Raw genomic sequence first — 23603 nt, 5'->3', positions numbered from 1 at the left:
AAGGTCACTTCTGGTCTCAGGGATGAAAACAGGCTCGGTCCAGATGAGCCGGTCCTGTACAGAACCCATCAGCAGCGATTGCAGCACAATGCATGCTGGTTAGATTTGTGTCCAACTCCAGCTGCTCTCCACAGACTGCAGGACCCCATGGCATGATGGGAAACACCTGGCTTTCTCCTGATCTAACAGCTGATTGGTTCAGACGTTGACTCAACTATATGAGGTTTTATAGAAACTTTGTATTTCTGCTGAGTTGGAGAGATTTTGATGTGATGTGTGTGATGTTGAAGGTTTATTGTGTCAACAGAAGACTAAATATCTCACATTCATATTATAAACAGAACAATAATAATTATTAACATGTGACTCGTTTAAATCGGCCTGTAAAAGATTTAACAGCAGTCAAACGTGTGGTCAGTCGGATGTGAGGATTCAGAGGAGAAGCCCCGACAGTATCAATATGTGACAGATGAATAATGAAAACTATTGTGTTGTGTGTTTGACTTTGAATGTATTGATGTATTAATGTAGTGTGAGAGGGACGGGTCTGCTCACATGATTAGAAACAGCAGCAAACTGAGATGAAGCTGATTTATGTGAGAAGTGATGTAAAATGATCTGTGAACACAAATCACAGCTGTGCGTAGAGTTTTAACAGTCTGTGGTGTCACAATGAACAACAAGTGAACACTGTACACACTGATCAATGTGTCTGATCACATTTAAAATAATCAGTCACATCTAACAGGAAGTGAGTGTTTCTGTCACTTCCTGTGTAATCTACTGCGGTAAAGCTCGCTAGAACATTAAATCGATGTTGTGGTGAACATGTGTTCACATTCATTCATTCAGTCTGTCAATAATGAACCAATGTGAAAACATGTTCACCACAACATCGCTTTTATTTTGAAATTGGTTCCTCGTCGCTCGTACCGTAATGCCTAGCATACACGCGCACCGCGAAACAAAGTGCGGGCTCGCTTTACATCCGGTGTCCTGTTAACTTTCACTTTGTGTGCTCGGTGTGTCGCAGACTGACAGTTGTGTCCGTGTGAAGCTCCAGCTGAAGGTAATGAAGACATTTGAAATGTTTGACTCGTGAACACAAAGTGTGCTCAGTTTAGTGACAGTAGAAAACACAACAATGTGCCTCCATCTTCATTTCTACTAACTCACTGTAACTTTAAACTGTTGTTTGACTTCATTTCCTGATAATCAAGATGGAGAAATATTAGAAAGAGGAGCTCGAACTTTCTCAAGAAACATGAGAGCTGTAGGAATCAACTGAACACTGACATGATGAACATGTTCTTTATGAGTGATGGAAACCTTTGACCGTGACTGTATCTAATATTGAGCTGATGTGCAGATGAATGATCTGTGTTTCCTCTGCAGACGACAGTGTGTGTGAGCTGAGCAGCATGAATCAGTGTGAGGACAGAGAGGAGAGAGTCCCTCCCTCTAAAACCAGTCTGTGTGGGGAGCATGAAGCTCAGAGGTGAGACCACCATCTCTACCTGTCCACCACTCACATCACTCCACCATCATTATTCACACTCAAAGCTCTGTGTGTGTTGTGTTAAAGCCCAGAAGAGCAGAGACCAGACTCTGCTGGACCTGGACCTGGACCTGGACCTGGACCTGGACCTGAGCCCAGCTGTGTGTCCTTTAAGAGTGACAAGTCACACGATCGCCTCATTGACTTTAAAGGAGAACAGGCCTCTGCTGCACAGAGGTAAGCTGTTAATATCACCTTATATATCTATATGTGTGGCGTGTCAAACATATATATCAGTTTGTTTTCAGCATCGTTCTGACGGGAAATTAAATGTGTGAGAGGCTCAAATTTAATTTCTACTCTGTGGCTACAATTCACCAGCTCACAGTCTGTCATTTGAAGTTTTCCCTGTCTTCAAAATGTGTGTAGGCATGGGTCAGAGTTAACTTACAGTTTAGTTCACTCAGCTCTTCCTTCAGCTTTGTTTTTACACATCACAAGTTCTGTGTAGAAAGTGGCGTACGCCTTTTTCAGCCCTGTGACGTAAGTACACAACTTTTATAAACGAGACCCCAGATTCTGCTGAACTGGAACTAGAACCTGGTTCTGAACCAGCTGTGTGTCTTGAAGGACTGTTTTTTTACCTCTTGTTTGACAGGATTCAGTAAATCAGTGACTTTGTTCTGGTTTGGTTCAATATTTGTTGAGAAAATGAAGCGATGATCCACAGACTGAAATCATTCAGCTTCATGTTTTACTGAACTCTGGTGTGTTGATCCTTTTCTTGTTGATAGCTGCTAGTTTCTCCAGCAGCTTCTGTGTCTGAAGAATAAAAAGAGAATTTCAATCCCTGGTGGTCTTCCTCTCTGTCTAACAGCATCTATAGGAGACCAGACTCTGCTGGACCTGGACCTGGACCTGAGCCCAGCTGTGTGTCCTTTAAGAGTGACTGGTCGATCAATTGCCTCATTGATTTTAAAGGAGAACAGGCCTCTGCTGCACAGAGGTAAGCTGTTAATATCATTAAAATGTGACTGCTTCATGTTTTAACTGTTAATTATCCAGAGAAGTTTTTTAAAGCTGTCAGTTTGTTTTCAGCATCGTTCTTCTTCACTCACATTTATATTGTCACATCTGAAAGCTGCCCAGTATAACCAGTCTGCAGCTCTGCTCTCCAGTTGAACTTTTCCTCCACACACTCGTTCTGACTGTTGTCTGATGACTGCATGAGTATAAAACACATTTCACCGAGGCTAACAGATGCTATCTGCTAACGAAGGCTAACCCTGATTCCACAGAGTTCCTCCATCAAATCATCATTTTCCAGTGTTGATTTGAAGGAGTCTGTCGATGCAGAGAAGAATGTTATGGATCACTATTTCCTGCCCGAGCTCAAAGAGGAGACAGTGCAAACCTTTACCTCAGCTTAAACATGTGTGGCGTGTCAAACAAGCTAAAAGAGAAAAATACATTTTATTGTGTGACAGAAACAACCAGACCAACTTGTTCCTGTTTGCTAACATGTAGCTCAGAGAAGAAGTTGTGTCCTTCATTTGACACAGTTCAGTGTGAAATCACCCTCAGGTTTGTTTGATCCACTTCTCTCTGGGTTTCTCTTTGGTTTTCATCATGTGTCACTCACTTCACCTGCTGCAAGTTTATTGTGACTCACCAGTTAGTGCTGAACAAGTAGCATCGTATTAGCTTGTGTGAGCTGTGCATTGCTGTCAGTATTATAGAGGTCAACAAGAGCTGAACGGCCCAAACCAGACAAGCTGCTGAACCAACACAGTAAACTGAAGTCTGTACAGAACTCAGACTGAACTGTTGATTCACAGTGGGATCAGCAGTACCATCAACACGTTACTGTCAGGGGAAACCATCTGATTCAATGTTGTCAGCAACACTTTGACTTATGGTGATTTATTGAATATGTTTGATATATTCAAGTATCACAGCCCAATATGTCAGATTACCATACCATCATATTTGAGTTTTCAGTGTTTCCACTGGTCACTTCCAGCTTCACAGCTCAGAATCACTATTTTAACTGGATGATTATCCTGACTCGTAGCTGCTAACCAGCTTTTCACAGTGTGGAACAACTCTTCTGTGAGGAGAACAAGAAGATGGTCGTAGTAACGTAACATTAACAGAGACTTTTAATTAATTTCTCTGGCAGCAGCTTTCTTTCTCCGTCTTCTCTCAGACAGCAAGATAACCTTCAAAGACCTGGAACAGTTTCTGGGGCGCCTGACTCTCCTGTATTTATCTCATTTTTCCTCCCCCACTCTATCAGTCAGCATCAAGCGTCATACATCATGTTATTCAGGAGAACCTGAAGTTTCACTTTGCCTCTGGTGAATGGTGAATGGACTTGCATTTCTATAGTGTTTTTCCAGTCTACTGACCACTCAAAGTGCTTTACAACACTTGTCACATTCACACATTCACACTCTGATGACAGAAGCTGCCATGTGAGGTGCCGACTGCTCATCAGGAGCAATTTGGGGTTCAGTATTTTGCTCAAGGATACTTCAACATGCCGTTTTAGAGTGATTAACTATTTAATTTACTGACCATGTAGATCTGTCCAAAAAAGTTCAGTAAATATAAAATGTTTTAACTCATAACAGAGAAATATCTATGATCCATTGAACATGAGGCATGTGTGTAAATGTGACGGGTACAGAATCAGATGTATCTGACACTGATCGACCCGTCACCGGTCATAGCCTGTCATGATAAACACTGGCTGACTCTGGTACCTGGCTGTTCGATCGGTGCATCTCTAGTAATTCTTCATGATTCCTCCACAGAGTTGAGCAGGAGAGCTCAGAGGTTTCCAGTGGTCAGTCTGCTCAGCAACATCAAACACACCTGGACTCAATATTTATGGTATGTACATGTACAAGCCTGATTCAAGACAAAGGTAGGACAATGTGTTAAAGGTAAGTAAAAAATGAATGCATCCATCCATCTGCGTCCGCTTTTCCAGGTTCGGGTGGCAGCAGGCTAAGTACTGTATTCCTGCTTAGTCCTTCTCCCAGTAACTCTTTCCAGCTCCTCCTGGGGATCCTGAGTCATTCCCAGTCCAGATGAGCTATATTATCCCTCCAGTGAGTTCTGGGTCTTTCCTGGGGTGTCCTCCCAGTTGGTCGTGCCTGGAAAACTTTTAAAAGGGAGGTGTCAGGAGGATCCTGATCAGATGTTTGAACCACCTCAGCTGGCTCCTTTCGAGGCGAAGGAGTTGTACATTTGTAAAAGAAAGTCATTGGCCACTTGTATCTGCAATCTTATTCTGTCAGTCACTACCCATAACTCACCATAGGTGAGGGTTGGAACGTAGATCAACTGTTAAATCAAAACGCCGCAGCTTCCTCCCCAACACGGTGGTCCAGCGCGAATGTCTGCAGGAGTGCTACTGCTGCACAAAACCACCTGTCGATCTCATGCTCCATTTTCCCATCAGTGGTGAACAAGTCTCAGAGATACTTAAACTCCTTCTCTTGGGGCTGGAGCTCACCCCCCAACCAGAGGGGGCGAACCGCCGTTTTCTGGCAGGGAACCATGGCCTCAGATGTATATGTGCTGAACCTCATCCTGACCATTTCACCCTCCACTGCAAATCACCGCAGTTCCTGCTGGAGGTCACAGGCCAAAAAAGCTAGCAGAACCATGTCATCTGCATAAAGCAGAGACGCAATTTTGAGGAACCCGATACTCTCCTCAGCATGACTGCGCCTTGAAATTCTGTCCATGACTATCACGAACAGGGACGGAGACAGGGGACAACCCTGGCAGTCCAACACCCAGTGGAATCATGTTTGATTTTGGTTATACAGAAACAGGATAGCTCGTAGGAGCGGCCCAGATACCCATACTCCTGCAATACTTCTCACAGTACAGGGGATGCTGTTGGTCAGGTCCTCAAAATGCTCCTTCCATTGCCCGATGATATCCCCAGTCCGGGTCAGCAGTTCTCCTCCTCTACTGAACACAACTGGGACTAACCCTGAGATTCCACTGGATACGTGTCCACTGTGTTACGGCTCCATCGTCCTCTTCCAGCAACCCCCACCAGCTGCGTTTTGAGTCCGCCAAGGAGCAACTCCACCAAACAGCTGGAGTTATGAAATCGAGGATTTCCCGCGATAATTACATAATCACGCTCGACCGCAGTTATACGTATGTGTTATAAACACAATGACACAAAGTGTTCCCGACCTAAGGATTAGAAGAAGAGCTTGGATTTGTCTCTCTTTTGAGGTTTTTGTGCTGGCATCAACTTATTTTGAAAATTAACCGGATGTCATGTTGTTGTTTTGTGTCTGACTTCCTGTCTGCTCTGTGCTGAATTTGGCTGAATTGCTGCATTGTGCTGCGGCGATCGCCAGAAATAGAAGTCCTGCGTATCTGCTCCGCAGGGCTGCGGACTGCCGGAGCTGGGACACAGCAGACACTACCAGGTCAGCGGACCTGGTAGAAGTTAACACATAGACTAGAGTGAAACCGATCAGCTCTGCTGCCATGGCGGAGCCGTAACGCAGCCTGACTGCTGCTTCAGGAGACACCTGGGCCAACCAAGCCCAAAAGGCCTCCTCCTGTAGTTTGACTGCCTCCCTCACCACTGGTGTCCACCAGCGGGTTCTTAGGTTGTCACCACGACAAGAACCAATGGCCTTCTGACCAAAGGAGCTGGGAGCTGAAGACCCGATGGACCGGGGCCTCAAATCAAGGCCCAGCCACCAGATGCTCGCTGGTGAGTTCCCCTCCCAGGTCTTCACAGTCATAGGGTCTACTTAAATTGCTCTTAGTGTCCCTCCCCTGAGACCAGTTTGCCTTGGGAGACCCTTCCAGGCCATTACCCCCAACAACACAGCTCCCAGGATCACTGGGACACACAAACCCTTTCCACCACATTAAGGTGGCGACTCCTCGTGGAAAACAGAATGCAATGATTTGCAAATCCTTTTCAATAGACAGTTACCCATCATGCCATGGGTGCTACCACACAACCCATCACGCTGCTTTTGAACTTTCGGCTGGTAACAGTCTGGATGGTCCTTTTCCTCTTCAGCTTGGAGGACACAACAAATTCAAATACAATTGAAAACGTGGACTCATCGACCACAGCTTGGCCCCAAAGTCAGTGAGGTTTCTGATGTTATTGATAAATGGCCAACTGTACTTACTGACGACAGTGTTCATTAGCCTGTGTAGTAATATCCTTTATACAATCATGTCAGTTTTTAATGCAGAGCTGTCTAGGGGGTCGAAGGTCACGGACATTCAGTGTTGTTTTTTCAGCCTTCCCACTTACATCCAGAGATTTCTACACATTCTCTGAATCTTGTGATGATATTATGGATTGTAGATGGTGAAATCCATAAATTCCTGCAGTTGCAAGTTCACGTTCTTGAACTGTTGGACTGTTAGTTCAAGCAGTTTGAAGTGGTGAACCTCGCTCCATCTTTGTTTGTAAAAAACTGAGCCTCTCGAGGATGCCCCTCTTATACCCAGTCATGATACAGTCCCCTGTTTAGCCTGTTTACCTGTGGAATGATCCAAACAGGTGTTTTGGGAGCATTTTGCAGCAACTTTCGTTGCCCCTGTAGTAACGTTTTACCTGTTGCTGCCATCAAATTCAGAATAATATACATTCGCAAAAATCAATTAGGCTGATGAAACTCGTACTCAACATTGATTCCAAAAAAGTTAGGACATTGTGTTAAACATATATAAAACAAAATGCAATGATTTCAGAGACGATGTATTTAGAGTTCAACAACTACTTTTACATCTGTGGTGTTCATAATAATCTTCATTCTGCTTAATACATGAGTGGGTTGTCAGTCTGTCCAACATGGATCTGATGTTTGGTTCCATGATTTTAGTTTGATTGTCTCATTCATATAATATTCTGTTCCAGCTGCTGGAGGACAACATTGTCAGTTTTGTGAAGAACGAGCTGAAGAAGATCCAGAAGGCTCTGAGTTCAGATTACCCAGAAAGTTTAGAGAGTCAGAGTGAGGATGAGGAGGTGTTGGATGGTGAGGATGAAGAGAAGAAGAGGAGCAGCAGAGAGGCATTTCTGAAGATTACACTGAACTTCCTGAGGAGACTGAAGCAGGAGGATCTGGCAGACTATCTGCAGAGCAGTAAGAGGATTTCTCTAAAGATTTAACATGTTGGGTCAATGAGATGTTTACTGAAGTCTTAACAGATGGACAAAAATATCTTCATATACTGTTTCTTTGAGGAAGTAAAATGTTGAAATATTTAATCTATAATTTATTAATGAATCTTATTTGTCTTTTGCTCAATCAGGACATCTTGCTCCAGTTTGTCAACGTAAACTCAAATCTAACCTGCAGAAGAAGTTCCAGTGTGTGTTTGAGGGGATCGCTAAAGCAGGAAACCCAACCCTTCTGAATCAGATCTACACAGAACTCTACATCACAGAGGGAGGGACTGCAGAGGTCAATGATGAACATGAGGTCAGACAGATTGAAACAGCATCCAGGAAACCAGACAGACCAGAAACAACAATCAGACAAGAAGACGTCTTTAATGCCTCACCTGGAAGAAATGAACCAATCAGAACATTGATGACAAAAGGAGTGGCTGGCATCGGGAAAACACTCTTAACACAGAAGTTCACTCTGGACTGGGCTGAAGACAAAACCAACCAGGACATACAGTTCACATTTCCATTCACTTTCAGAGAGCTGAATGTGCTGAAAGGGAAAAAGTTCAGCTTGGTGGAACTTGTTCATTACTTCTTCACAGAAACCAAAGAAATCTGCAGCTTTGAAGAGTTCCAGGTTGTGTTCATCTTTGACGGTCTGGATGAGTGTCGACCTCCTCTGTGCTTCCACAACACTGAGATCCTGACTGATGCCACAAAATCCACCTCAGTGGATGTGCTGCTGACAAACCTCATCAGGGGAAACCTGCTTCCCTCTGCTCGCCTCTGGATAACCACACGACCTGCAGCAGCCAATCAGATCCCTCCTGAGTATGTTGACATGGTGACAGAGGTCAGAGGGTTCACTGACCCACAGAAGGAGGAGTACTTCAGGAAGAGATTCAGAGATGAAGAGCAGGCCAGCAGAATCATCTCCCACATCAAGACATCTCGAAGCCTCCACATCATGTGCCACACACCAGTCTTCTGCTGGATCACTGCTACAGTTCTGGAGGATGTGTTGAAGACCAGAAAGGGAGGACAGCTGCCCAAGACCCTGACTGAAATGTACATCCACTTCCTGGTGGTTCAGTCCAAAGTGAAGAACGTCAAGTATGATGGAGGAGCTGAGACAGATCCACACTGGACTCCAGAGAGCAGGAAGATGATTGAGTCTCTGGGAAAACTGGCTTTTGATCAGCTGCAGAAAGGAAACCTGATCTTCTATGAATCAGACCTGAGAGAGTGTGGCATCGATATCAGAGCAGCCTCAGTGTACTCAGGAGTGTTCACACAGATCTTTAAAGAGGAGAGTGGACTGTACCAGGACATAGTGTTCTGCTTTGTCCATCTGAGTGTTCAGGAGTTTCTGGCTGCTCTTTATGTCCGTCTGACATTCATCAACTCTGGAGTCAATCTGCTGGCAGAAGAACAAACAACCTACCATCAATTTGCAGATACACACCTCTACCTGAGTGCTGTGGATAAGGCCTTACAGAGTCCAAATGGACACCTGGACTTGTTCCTCCGCTTCCTCCTGGGTCTTTCACTGCAGACCAATCAGAATCTCCTACAAGGTCTGCTGACACAGAAAGGAAGTATATCACAGACCAACCAGGAAACAGTCCAGTTCATCAAGAAGAAGATCAGTGAGAATCTGTCTCCAGAGAAAAGCATCAATCTGTTCCACTGTCTGAATGAACTGAATGATCGTTCTCTAGTGGAGGAGATGCAACAGTCCCTGAGTTCAGGACGTCTATCCTCAGATGAACTGTCTGCTGCTCAGTGGTCAGCTCTGGTCTTCATCTTACTGTCATCAGAAGAAGATCTGGACGTGTTTGACCTGAAGAAATTCTCTGCTTCAGAGGAGGCTCTTCTGAGGCTGCTGCCAGTGGTCAAAGTCTCCAACAAAGCTCTGTAAGTAGAAGTTATTGATGAATAAATACTATCTGCTGTTTTTTAGCAGGAGATACGAATGAAAATGTATTATTTGTTTCCTTGCTGTTGTCTCTCCAGGCTGAGTGGCTGTAACCTGTCAGAGAGAAGCTGTCAAGCTCTGTCCTCAGTTCTCAGCTCTCAATCCTCCAGTCTGAGAGAGCTGGACCTGAGTAACAACAACCTGAAGGATTCAGGAGTGAAGCTGCTGTCTGTTGGTTTGAAGAGTCCTGACTGTACACTGGAGAGTCTCAGGTCAGGATTCATTAACCCATTCAACTGATGACCATTTAAGATCTGATTTATATAAGTAGACAGCCAGCTAACCTGTAGTAATGTGTCTGCTCATTTAATTTGTCAAGAGGAATTGACATAATTGTAAAAACTGTATGAAGCTGTACGATGCCTCACTTGTGCTGCTGATAGCAGAAGAACCACAGGAACAAAAATAGTTAGCGGTCGTAAATTAGATTTCGGCTGGCCGCCAGAGTCGAGGTGATTAATAGGAAATGCTGCTATCGATGCTCATTCAACCCACATTAGACTGTTTCATAGCTGTCACTCTGGTTGTCTGTTAAACAGAATAGTGGAGAAACACTGAACACTGAACATTTTATCATGTTGTATGCTCCCTCTCTCTCGTCCACATGAGCACCTGTTGGCATTAAATGTGGTTCAGACGTTCATGTTCCCCTCAGTATGAACTGTAATAACTCTGCTGATCCTCTGACTTTTCATCTAGCGCCATCATCAGGTCAACGTGTTAGTGTTCGATACTTTGGTTTATAAGCAAACACCTGCAGCCTGATGACAGCAGGACTCTGTTTACTGATGATTAGTTAATGAGGAGACATGTTAATTTATTTGGAGATGGTCTGTTCTTGTGTCTGACTCATCAGTCTCCTCAAATGATCTGACATTGTGTGTTGTTCTGTGTGTCTGCAGGCTGTCAGGCTGTCTGATCACAGAGGAAGGCTGTGCTTCTCTGGCCTCAGCTCTGAGCTCCAACCCCTCCCATCTGAGAGAGCTGGACCTGAGCTACAATCATCCAGGAGACTCGGGAGAGAAACTGCTGTCGGCTGGACTGAAGGATCCAGACTGGAGACTGGACACTCTCAGGTATGAAGAGTCAGTGTGATGGAGGAGGAAGAGTCTGATGAGTATGAGTGTGATACGAACAGTGACACATGTAAGAAGCCTTTTTCCTTTTATCAGAACATGAACACTGGTTCAACATGAAGAGGAGATACTTGTGTAGGAGGAGAACATCTCCAGGAACAAACATGAGCATTGTTTCAGGGTAATAACTGAGTTTGAACAGATCTCTGCATGTTAAAGGAGCTGTCTGTCATTTTGAGAAAAATCCCTTTTTGTCCTCTTCACCAGGATAGAATCAGCTTCATCTCTGTACAGAGAGAAGTCTAGGACATGGCTAGCCTAGCTTAGCACAAAGACTGGAAGCAGGGGGAAACTGCTAGCCTAGCTCTATCAAAAGACATAACGAGGTGTGTGTGTTGTGAAGGAAATTGTCTCTTCAATACCTGCAGCACAGAGAGAAGAGCCACGGTGTCTCTGCAGTCTTCACACTGTCCTGACTTATATACTGTCAGCTAACAACAGAACAGCTGTTACACACTTCATGACAGGTGTTGATCATGTCTTCACCAAAGCAGTGACCCTTTGATGTTTGACTGGACAGTAACTGTCAGCCTCTCTACCTTCCTGTTAACACCTGAGGCAAAGAGAACTGCCCCTCGGGCTTCCTGCAAGATGGCGGATGGGTCAGTTGCTCAGCTTTTAGCTGGATCAGGCAGAAACGCTGAGAGCGGGACTTGCTAGCATTGGTAAAGATATAAGAGACCTCAAGCAGGAACACCGTAACGAACTGATAACATGAAGAAGTCAAGAAATCGCCACCCTCAGACGAGATATTGAACGCAAACTCACGGAAAGTAACAAGGAACTACAGGAACAAAAAACGAACATAACTGAAGCCCAGACTCACAAAGCGGAGTTGGAAGAGCTCAGCATGGAAGCAAATTATTTTCTAGAGAAGATGGAAAAACGGACACGGCAGATGCAGGACAAAATAACGGATCTAGAAATGAGGTAGCGGAGGAACAATGTCCGGATTTTTGGCCTTGAGGACACAGAAGGAAGCTCTGTCACCGACTACCTGGATCAACTACTTACAAAAGAGTTGAGGCTCTTCGACGGAGCCAATCTGCAAATCCAATGCACCCACAGAGCTCTCTCACGAAAATTGAATCCAGGAGACGCTCTGAGATCAATAATAGTTAATTTCCTTCAGTTTGAAACCAAGGAGATGGTCCCACAGAAAGTATGGGAAAAGAAGGGGTTGCAGGTGGGCGACAAAAAAATCAATTTTGACCACGACTACCCCACCGAGGTTGTCCAAAAACACAAAATGTACCAAAATATTAAGAAGACACTGAAGGAGAGGGGCATTCGTTTTCAAACCCCATTAACTGAAAATAAGAATCCATTGGAATAACGGGATGAAGAGCTACGACAACGTGCGGGACGCAGCTGAGGACATGAAAGCAAAGGGGTTGACTCGGCACGAGTGAAGACTTGGGGCTTGTGGAGGAGTGGACCCGTGTCGCCCTGGGATGGCAACCAGCAGGACGCGGTGGGTCCAGGCAGGATGTGGCGGCACAGCAGGCGAAGGAAAAGTTGCAAGGATATCAGAGGAGATCCGACAACTGACGCCCTGATAATGAAAGAACTAACAGCGCTGCAAGATAATACGGACGGCTTCATTTATTTGACTTCAACATCTATAAAACACCAACAAGGTTGGACAGGTCCAGACTGGGGTTGACGCCGTTATACAGACACAGCTCTGGGTCTATGGATGGGCCCTCACAGAAGAGGATTTCCCATCCACCCACCAACAGGGACTTGGGGGAGAAGAGAAGAATAACCCCATATGGAAGTCCCATATAGTTCACAGTGTTCATAATTTTGTTTTTGTTCACGTTTAAGTTCAGCTGCTTGGGAAAAGATGCACACACATTATTGAAGTAAAATGGTACGTAACAATCTAAAGATAATGTCCTTCAATGTAGATTTTCTAAATACACCTAATAAGAGAGGAATGGTCTGAACAAAATTGAAAAAAGAAAAACAGCATGTTATATTGTTACAGGAAACCCACCGGTCCCAAACAGAACATGAAAAGGTTCTTTGGTTTGGTTTTAAAAATTCATATTACATTTCATACTTACAGTTCATATAAACAAGGACGTAAAAGAGGAGTTATGATACTAATTCCAATTACAACCAGAGCATGTGAGCAGAGCGCAGTGAGGAGCGGCTATTTTTTAAAAGCCTTATCTCTTGCTCCAATTTCGCCAAGAAAATAGTGTGGGTGTGCGCGCAGGTGCAAAGATGCATTCTGGGTGGGGCATGAGCAACCGGAGCGAAATTGGAGCGAGAGATAAGGCTCCGCTCCACCTTCTAAAAAAAAATAGGTGCTCCTCGCTCAACACAAAATCCTTCCGCTCCCCTCTGCGCTCTGCTCCGCTTCACTCCGCTCACATGCTCTGATTACAACTACATTTGTTGTACACAGACAAACATCATGTATCCTTTGGTGCAGACACCAAAATGTTGAAAAATACAGTTTTCAACCAGTTTAAAAGGAAATGAAAAACAGATGTCATAAATTAGTAAAGCTGTCCTTAGAAGAAATGGGAATGATCGACATCTGGAGGAATCTCAACCCCCTTGAAAAAGATTTTACACATTATTCAGCAACACACAATGTACACTCAAGAACTGATTACTTCTTTCTAAATATAGGTGATAGGTACAGAGTGTCCGAGTGTAAAACTGGAGGGGCAGATATATCAGATCATAACAGCCTGTTTTTAAAAATACATCTAAATGCCAGAAAAAGACAAACAATCTGGAGACTTAATGTAGGAATACTGAATAATAAAGGGTTCACTCACAAGACCACGCCACAGTTTAACCTTAAGGTGGTTTATTTAAATTGGTAGTAGATTTTGGAAAGGATAGGATTCCTGTGCTGACATGGCCTGGGTCCCTGTTCTGGAGGATCTTCTTGCCGTGGGATGGCGATGTGGAAGGCTGGACTGCCGGTGATCCTGTGAGAGAGGCTAGTGGAGAAGGAGAGGGTCTGGGGGGGAGGGTTGTAAGAACTTGAGGCGAACGGGAGAGAAATGGTTAGACTTGCATATATAGATTTCACAGGTGATTGAATCAGGGCGACGTAGGTGGTTGAGTTAATGCGGCACAGGCGGTTAGGTTGATGAGTCACGGGTGGTTAGGTTGATGAGTCACGGGTGGTTAGGTTGATGAGTCACGGGTGGTTAGGTTGATGAGACGCAGGTGGTTTGACTGGCTCGGCCTGAGTGGCAGATCAGCGAGGAGGAGTGGCGTGGTCCAGTTCCTGAACCTTAGTTATAATAACTCTGTTTGGTGGAAGAATTAAAAAAGGAAATTAGGCATTACATGGAGGACAGTAGTAATAGAGCAGTCGACCCGTATATTGTTTGGGATGCCCTAAAAGTGGTTGTCCGGGGAAAGTTAATAGCTAAAACCACTTTAATGAAAAGACTTAGAAGAGAAGCGTACCAGAACCACTCTATAAGATTGAGAGAATTAGAGCAACATTATCATCAAACAACCCAAAAATATATAAACAAATTAAGGATACTAAAACGAAGATAAATGAGATATTGTTGGATGAATATGGAAAGAAGATCATATTTTTGAAGCCAAATTATTATGAAACTGGTCCCAGAGCAACAAAACCCTAGCAAAACGAATACGAAAACAGCAAGCAATAAATAGCAAACATAAAATTAAGGATCAAAACACCAACGAGACGATACATGAACCAGAAGATATAAAAAAGAGTATTCCAGAGGTTCTGTGAAAATCTATATACACAACCAACGGCTGCAAATGAAGAAGAAATGAGGACCTTCTTAAATCAACTTGATCTTCCGTCGATTGGCACTTACCAAAATGAAAGACTCACAGCAGACATTACAAGGGAAGACATTATCCAAGCAATAAATTCAATACATCTCCAGGGAGCGATGGCTACCCTGCAGAATGGTATAAGATTTATAAGGAGGAACTGTTACCAGCCCTCCAGACCTCTTTTAACTGGACCCTCAAAGAAAGCAAAATACCACCAACGTGGGCAGAAGCAATCATTTCAATCATCCCAAAACCAGGAAAGGAGAGGGACAGATGTGAAAGCTACAGACCGATCTCAATACTAAATAAAGATTATAAACTATATACGTCAATTATCTCTTAAAGAATAAACACCTTCATAGCAGAATTAATAGATGAAGATCAAACAGGATTCATTTCAGGCCGTCAAACCCAAGACAGTATCAGACCAACTTTACACATAATTAGCAAAGACAAAGAGGAAAACAAAGCACTGTGTTGTTAGCATTGACGCTGAAAAGGCATTCGATTGTGTTCACTGGAAGTTTCTTTATCAGATATTAGAACGATTCAGATTCAATAATAAATCAATACAACTGATTAAAACACTCTACCCAAAACCTTCTGCTAGAATTCAAATGAATGGAGATCTGACTGAGAAAATATATCTGCAGAGATCGACCAGACAGGGAGGCTGTTTGTCACCGACCTTGTTTGTGATTTTTATTGAGCCCTTAGCTCGAGCAGTACGAGAAAACCAAGAACTTAAAGGGTCACAACTGGAGGAGGAGAACATAAAATTAGGCTTTTCGCTGATGACATCATTACTTTCCTCAGACAACCAAATGCAACGCTCCCTAATTTGATGAAGCTTCTAGAAACATATGGCGATCTGTCAGGGTATAAGATAAATGTTTCCAAAACCCAGATTTTATCACTCAACTATACTCCAACAAAAGTGATCAGAGAGTCATACGACCTTAACTGGAATCTAAAGTCAATTCATTGTTTGTGTGTGAAGATCACTGAAAGCATCTCTGACCTGTGTACAGCAAATTATAACAACTTGGACGTGAAATAGACCTAGAGTCAGGTCCAGAGCTCTTCAGCTCCCCAAAGAGAGAGAGAGGTGGTACGAGCCTCCCAAAATGAAGGGAATACTATTATGCTGCTCAGCTGAGACCTGTGTACTGTTGGTGTAAGTCAGAATTCACAGCAACATGGAAAGATATAGAAAGAGAAGTGAACCAAATCCCAATTCAAAATATGATCGGAGACAATAAACTACACAAGGAAGTCAAAATGAATATGGATCCAATAACAGTACACACGTTAGACCTGTGGTTTAAAGTATTGTAAATATCTAAGATACAGAAAGATGTGAATATATTAAAATGGGCAGCAGACGATAGAAATGTCCTGCCTGTGAAGTCTGATCAAGGATTTAAGCAATGGTTAAAAAGGAATAACAGCTTGGTGTGTTCTGGTGAAGGAAGGGAGGCTGGAGAGTTTTGAAAACCTGAGAAGAAAGTATGAATCTGGAGCTCATGAAATCTACAGATATCTTCAACTAAAGGAATATTACAAAGAGGAAATCCAGCAGATTCTTCCAAAGAGATGAATGGTGTCATCCAAATCATAATGAAAGCAAACCAGGCAAACCAGGAAAGTGACATGAGAATAACTTCAGCATTATATCAAGGATGAGCACTAACGACAGTCATTCAACTGAATATATCAAGGTGAAATGGGAAGAAGAACTCATGTAGAAACTTGAGAAGAAAGTTGTCATGATATGTGGAAGACTCACCATTCATCCACCAATTCATGGATCTGGAGGGAATTCTCATGGAAGAATCTGATCTGTTTCTTTATTACACCGAAAATGAAAAGCAGGCAGCTGCAGTCATCAGAAGTGTTGGAGAGAATGTGGGTCTGACCATGTCCATCGTTCTCATGTTCTCTGGACATGTAACAAAATAAGTGTATTGTGGGAAATGGTATGTAAGGTACTGCAGCTAATATTAGGATACGAGGTCCCAAAAGTAGTTTGGTGCTCCACTTATGTGAACTGTGGAAGGAAAAGGTTTTGGCACATGATGTATATCTGATTAAAATACTGCTAGTAGCAAGCAACAAAGCAAACACCAGGCAAGGAGGTGAGGAAGCAGCGCCAACGGAGATCCAATGGCTGCAGCTGTCGAGGAGATCTTTGTGATGGAGACACTGACACATAAACTGAGACTCCAAGAAGCAGTTTGACAGAAAATGGACAAAATGGACACTTTAAGACTCAAAATGAGGACATGGGACTGGAATGATGATTAACAGACAAACACATTTTTGAGAGTGTTTAATACAAGACACTTCCCAAGCAGTGAATGTTCCTGCTGGTTGTGTTTGTTGGTTGTTACTATGTGACAATATCAATAAAGATTAAAGTGAAGAAAAAGAGAACTGCCCCTCATATGAGTTCTGTTCTGACCCTGACACCTCCCACAGCTCAGGAGAAGAGGCTCCGCCTCCTCTCACATCCTGATATGTTCTGATCCAAACACTGTGTGTGTGTGTGTGTGTGTGTGTGTGTGTGTGTGTGTGTGTCTGTGTGTCTGTGTGTTTCTGTGTCCATGCTCCTCCCTCCTCCTCCTCCTCCTCGTCCTCCTTGTCCTCCTCTTGCTCCTCCCCCCTCTTCCTCCTCCTCCTCCTCCTGCTCTTGCTCCTCTTGCTCCTCGTCCCCCTACTCATCCTCCTCTTCCTCCTCCTCCTGTTGCTCCTCTTGCTCCTCGTCGTCGTCCTCCTCCTCATCCTCCTCTTCCTCCTCCTCCTCCTCCTCCTCCTCTTGCTCCTCTTGCTCCTTGTCCCCCTCCTCCTCCTCCTCTTCCTCCTGCCTCCTCCTCTTCCTCCTCCTGCTCTTGCTCCTCTTGCTCCTCGTCCCCCTCCTCCTCTTGTTCTTGCTCCTCCTCCTCCTCCTCCTCCTCCTCCTCCTCCTCCTCTTGCTCCTTGTCCCCCTCCTCCTCCTTCCCCTCCCCCTCCTCCTCCTTCTTCTCCTCCTTGTCCTCCACCTCCTCTTGCTCCTCGTCCTCATCCTCTTCCTCCTCCTCCTCTTGCTCCTCTTGCTCCTCGTCCCCCTCCTCCTCCTCGTCCTCATCCTCTTCCTCCTCCTCCTCTTGCTCCTCTTGCTCCTCGTCCCCCTCCTCCTCCTCCACCTTCTCCTCCTCTTCCTCCTCCTCCTCCTCCTCCCCCCCTCCTCTTCCTCCTCCTGCTCTTGCTCCTCGTCCTCCTACTCCTCTTCCTCCTCCACCTTCTCCTCCTCTTCCTCCTCCTCCTCCTCCTCCCCCCCTCCTCTTCCTCCTCCTGCTCTTGCTCCTCGTCCCCCTCCTCCTCCTTCCCCTCCTCCTCCTTCTCCTCCTTGTCCTCCACCTCCTCTTGCTCCTCATCCTCATCCTCTTCCTCCTCCTCCTCTTGCTCCTCGTCCCCCTCCTCCTCCTCATCCTCCTCCTCCTCCTCCTCCCCCCTCCTCTTCCTCCTCCTGCTCTTGCTCCTCGTCCTCCTACTCCTCTTCCTCCTCTTGCTTCTCTTGCTCCTCCTCCCCCTCCTCCCCCTCCTCTTCCTCCTCCTTCTCCTCCTTGTCCTCCTCCTGCTCTTGCTCCTCGTCCCCCTCCTCCTCATCCTCCTCTTCCTCTTCCTCCTCCTCCTCCTCTTGCTCCTCTTGCTCCTCTTGCTCCTTGTCCCCCTCCTCCTCCTCATCCTCCTCTTCCTCTTCCTCCTCCTCCTCCTCTTGCTCCTCTTGCTCCTCTTGCTCCTTGTCCCCCTCCTCCTCCTCCTCTTCCTCCTGCGTCCTCCTCTTCCTCCTCTTGCTCCTCGTCCCCCTCCTCCTCCTCCTCCTCTTGTTCTTGCTCCTCGTCCTCCTCCTCCTCTTGCTCCTCTTGCTCCTTGTCCCCCTCCTCCTCTTCCTCCTCCTCCTCCTCTTGCTCTTGCTCTTGCTCCTCGTCCCCCTCCTCATCCTCCTCTTCCTCCTCCTCCTCCTTGTCCTCCTCCTGCTCTTGCTCCTCGTCCTCCCCCTCCTCCTCCTTCTCCTCCCCTCTTGCTCCTCCCCCTCCTCCTCTTCCTCCTCCTCCTCCTCTTGCTCCCCCTCCCCCTCCTCGTCCTCCTCCTCCTCCTCCTCTTGCTCCCCCTCCCCCTCTTGCTCCTCCCCCCTCCTCCTCCTCCTCTTGCTCCTCTTGCTCCTTGTCCCCCTCCTCCTCCTTCCCCTCCTCCTCCTCTTCCTCCTCCTCCTCTTGCTCTTGCTCTTGCTCTTGCTCCTCGTCCCCCTCCTCATCCTCTTCTTCCTCCTCCTCCTCCTCCTGCTCTTGCTCCTCGTCCTCGTCCTCCTCCTCCTTCTACTCCCCTCTTGCTCCTCCCCCTCCTCCTCTTCACCCTCCTCCTCTTCCCCCTCCTCCTCCTCCTCCTCTTGCTCCTCCTCCTCCTCCTCTTGCTCCCCCTCCCCCTCCTCGTCCTCCTCCTCCTCCTCCTCTTGCTCCCCCTCCCCCTCCTCGTCCTCCTCCTCCTCCTCCTCTTGCTCCCCCTCCCCCTCCCCTTCCTCCTCCTTCTCCTCCTCCTCCTCCTCCTCCCCTCCTCCTACACCTCCTCCTCCTCCTCCCCCTCCTCCTCCTCCTCCTCCTCCTCCTCCTCCTCCTCCTCCTCCTCCTCCTCCTCCTCTCAGGGTGGAGCCTGCTGGAGTCCGATGGTTGACACCAGGTCTGAGGAAGTGTGAGTGTGTTTTTACTTTGATTCATGAAAACAAAGCAGCTTCACACTGATGACATCACTCATTCACAGCTGTGATGTCATCATCAGACTGTGACATCACTGGTTCAGATGTGTGATGTCATCATCAGACTGACATCACTGGTTCAGATGTGTGATGTCATCATCAGACTGATGACAGATTAATAACTGCAGCTGTGTTGTGTCTTTTTCTCTCCATCAGATTCCTGTGAGCTCACAGTCGACACAAACACAGTCAACAGAGAGATCAGACTGTCTGACAACAACAGGGAGATGATGTCATATGTGTTCATGAATCAGTCGTATCCTGATCATCCAGAGAGGTTTGACTGTCCTCAGCTGCTGTGTAGAACTGGTCTGACTGGTCGCTGTTACTGGGAGGTCAAGTGGAGAGGAAGAGTTTCTATATCAGTGAGTTACAGAGGAATCAGCAGGAGAGGAGACAGAGAGGACTGTGAGTTTGGAGCCAATGATCAGTCGTGGAGTCTGAAGTGCTCTGGTGTTGGTTACTCTGTCAGACACAATAACAGATCAACTTCCATCACCTCCGGCTCCTTCTACTCTGACAGAGTAGCAGTGTATGTGGACTGTCCTGCTGGCACTCTGTCCTTCTACAGAGTCTCCTCTGACACACTGATCCACCTCCACACCTTCAACACCACCTTCACTGAACCTCTTTATCCTGGGTTTGGGTTCTGGTCTGTTTCCTCAGTGTCTCTGTGTCGTCTGTAGGACGGAGAGTCTCCTCCTGAACAGACTCAACTGTTGACAGTTACAGGAACCTTCAGGTTACTGTCATCAGTTCATTAGATGATTGTGACTCAGTCATTAATGTGAAAACATGATGTTCCTGTTGGAGTTGTTGAGGTGGAGCTCATGTTGAACTGTTTTGTACAGGACTGACACTGATGATTCATTCAGACCTGCTCTGATGACACTGAGCTCCACAGTCTGGTTAAACTCCACTGGAGTCGCTGTGGATGATGCTCGGAGCCACAAGTGCAACAAGTCTTCTGCACGTACGAGTGGAAACACGAGCCGTCTTTACAAACACCTAGTGAGAGTTCATCACACACATCCAGGAGCAGAAATGCACAGACTGCTGAGCTCGTAGTTCATCTCTTGTTTCCTCATCCACCTCAGCTGTGTTACAGAGTCAACTACAGGCTACATACATGGTTCATGAAGAAGAGGAAGCATTAGTCCGCTGATGGTTTCCATCTAAACATGGTGCAGTTTCAGAGTCACACTGTCCTCTGGACGGAAGATATTTTGGCTCATAATTCAAATAGAAAATGAAAAAGATCATTTTACTGCCCTACTAGGAAGAATTAGGCCTGAACTCAACTTTAAAACTGGAAATTTAAAATGTAAATGATGATGTGAAAATGTGAAGTGAGGACATGAGAAAAGGGAAATTTAAAATGGAAATGCTGGAAGTGAAAGCTGAAACTAAAGATGAAATGAAAACTGCTGATGAAATAAGACGAAGGACATCACATCAACATCAAACATGAAACTCAAAATGGGGAAGAGAAAAGCTTGAATGGACAAAAGTAAATGTTGTTTTGCATTTTCATGTCAAGTCATTAATGAAATGAAGCCTCAGCTGTCATTTGAATGAACTTTGGTGAGAGACTTGAATCAGCTGATGGCTGTCATAGTAAAGAGGCAAATCACAAAGAAAAAAGCATTCAGCTCCTGATTTGAACACAAACTGTATCCATCACTACATTTCTGTGGAAGCCATGAAATGCTCTTGTTAGCATTTATTATGTTATGAAACATCTGTAAATGTCAAAATGAATCTTTAGTGATGATCTCTTCTTTGTACAAACTGATTCAAACTGATGCTCGTGTTCATTATAAACTTCTTCACTGCCTGTCCTGGACACATTTAAACTTATGATCATCACAGTGTAATGTGTCATTACAGCTCGTCCAAAACGCTGTTGCCTGGTTACTAACGAGGTCCAAGAAACGAGACCACGTCGCTCCTAATGTTGCTTCTCTGCACCTTCTGTCATGAAAACAGAGAGTTTGTTTCTTTAGCTTGTTTCAGTCACTGAAGATGTTTCTCTTCTCACCAACATTTCTACATAAAAACTACAGTCTGCTCCTTTAAAGGTCGTCAGTTTTCTGTCTCACAGCATCTTTCAGTACGTCTGGTCTCCACACAGGGAAACATTCAAAGACTTCATGTTTTTTATGTTTTCTTCACATTGAGCTCATTTTGGAAACATTGAGATCTCACATGAATTTTAAAATGAGGTTTTGTGAGTTTAACTGACGGCAACAAGTGTTCACTCAGAAATAAATCAGTTGATGTAGTTGATGAATCAGCTGATGTAGTTGATGAATCAGCTGATGTAGTTGATGAATCAGCTGATGTAGTTGATAAATCAGCTGATGGAGTTGATAAATCAGCTGATGTAGTTGATGAATCAGCTGATGTAGTTGATGAATCAGCTGATGTAGTTGATGAATCAGCTGATGTAGTTGATAAATCAGCTGATGGAGTTGATAAATCAGCTGATGTAGTTGATGAATCAGCTGATGTTAGCCTGTTGGAGAAGCTAACACTGATGTTAACCTGTTGGAGAAGCTAACACTGATGTTAGCCTGTTGGAGAAGCTAACACTGATGTTAGCCTGTTGGAGAAGCTAACACTGATGTTAACCTGTTGGAGAAGCTAACACTGATGTTAGCCTGTTGGAGAAGCTAACACTGATGTGAACCTGTTAGAAGCTAACACTGATGTTAGCCTGTTGGAGAAGCTAACACTGATGTTGGCCTGTTGGAGAAGCTAACACTGATGTTAGCCTGTTGGAGAAGCTAACACTGATGTTGGCCTGTTGGAGAAGCTAACACTGATGTCGGCCTGTTGGAGAAGCTAACGCTGATTTCCGACTGTTGGAGAAGCTAACGCTGATGTCGGCCTGTTGGAGAAGCTAACGCTGATGTTAGCCTGTTGGAGAGGCTAACACTGATGTTGGCCTGTTGGAGAAGCTAACACTGATGTTAGCCTGTTGGAGAAGCTAACACTGATGTTGGCCTGTTGGAGAAGCTAACACTGATGTTAGCCTGTTGGAGAAGCTAACGCTGATGTCAGCCTGTTGGAGAAGAAGCTAACACTGATGTTGACCTGTTAGAAGCTAACACTGATGTTAACCTGTTGGAGAAGCTAACACTGATGTTGGCCTGTTGGAGAAGCTAACACTGATGTTAGCCTGTTGGAGAAGCTAACGCTGATGTCGGCCTGTTGGAGAAGAAGCTAACACTGATGTTGACCTGTTAGAAGCTAACACTGATGTTAACCTGTTGGAGAAGCTAACACTGATATTAGCTTGTTGGAGAAGCTAACACTGATGTCGGACTGTTGGAGAAGCTAACACTGATGTCAGCCTGTTGGAGAAGCTAACGCTGATGTTAGCTTGTTGGAGAAGCTAACACTGATGTTAACCTGTTAGAAGCCAGCACTGATGTTAACCTGTTGGAGAAGCTAACGCTGATTTCCGACTGTTGGAGAAGCTAACGCTGATGTCGGCCTTTTGGAGAAGCTAACGCTGATGTCGGCCTGTTGGAGAAGCTAACGCTGATTTCCGACTGTTGGAGAAGCTAACGCTGATGTCGGCCTGTTGGAGAAGCTAACGCTGATGTTAGCCTGTTGGAGAGGCTAACACTGATGTTGGCCTGTTGGAGAAGCTAACACTGATGTTGGCCTGTTGGAGAAGCTAATACTGATGTTGGCCTGTTGGAGAAGCTAACACTGATGTTAACCTGTTAGAAGCTAACACTGATGTTAACCTGTTAGAAGCTAACGCTGATGTCGGCCTGTTGGAGAAGAAGCTAACACTGATGTTGACCTGTTAGAAGCTAACACTGATGTTAACCTGTTAGAAGCTAGCACTGGTGTTAGCCTGTTGGAGAAGCTAACACTGATGTTAGCCTGTTAGAAGCTAACACTGATGTCGGCCTGTTGGAGAAGCTAACACTGATGTCAGCCTGTTGGAGAAGCTAACACTGATGTTAACCTGTTAGAAGCTAACACTGATGTCGGACTGTTGGAGAAGCTAACACTGATGTCAGCCTGTTGGAGAAGCTAACACTGATGTCAGCATGTTGGAGAAGCTAACACTGATGTTAGCCTGTTGGAGAAGTTAATGCTGATTTCCAACTGTTGGAGAAGCTAACACTGATGTTAACCTGTTGGAGAAGCTAACGCTGATGTCGGCCTGTTGGAGAAGCTAACAC

General features: G+C 45.2%; 1 protein-coding gene across 1 annotated transcript; it reads left to right on the top strand.

The window, feature by feature from the left end:
• Window positions 1-1005: 1005 nt before the first annotated feature.
• Window positions 1006-21475, top strand: LOC141011123 (protein NLRC3-like). The gene is made up of 11 exons (XM_073484360.1): window positions 1006-1069; window positions 1396-1498; window positions 1586-1735; window positions 2376-2504; window positions 4318-4396; window positions 7431-7659; window positions 7829-9605; window positions 9705-9878; window positions 10569-10742; window positions 19285-19331; window positions 19552-21475. The coding sequence occupies exons 2-11, from the start codon at window positions 1422-1424 to the stop codon at window positions 20079-20081; spliced, it is 3366 nt and encodes a 1121-aa protein (XP_073340461.1). The 5' UTR covers window positions 1006-1069; window positions 1396-1421; the 3' UTR covers window positions 20082-21475.
• Window positions 21476-23603: the final 2128 nt, after the last annotated feature.

The sequence above is a fragment of the Pagrus major genome, chromosome 16 (genome assembly GCF_040436345.1).
Source record: "Pagrus major chromosome 16, Pma_NU_1.0".
Lineage (NCBI taxonomy): Eukaryota > Metazoa > Chordata > Actinopteri > Spariformes > Sparidae > Pagrus > Pagrus major.
This window is presented reverse-complemented; position numbering and strand designations above follow the sequence as displayed.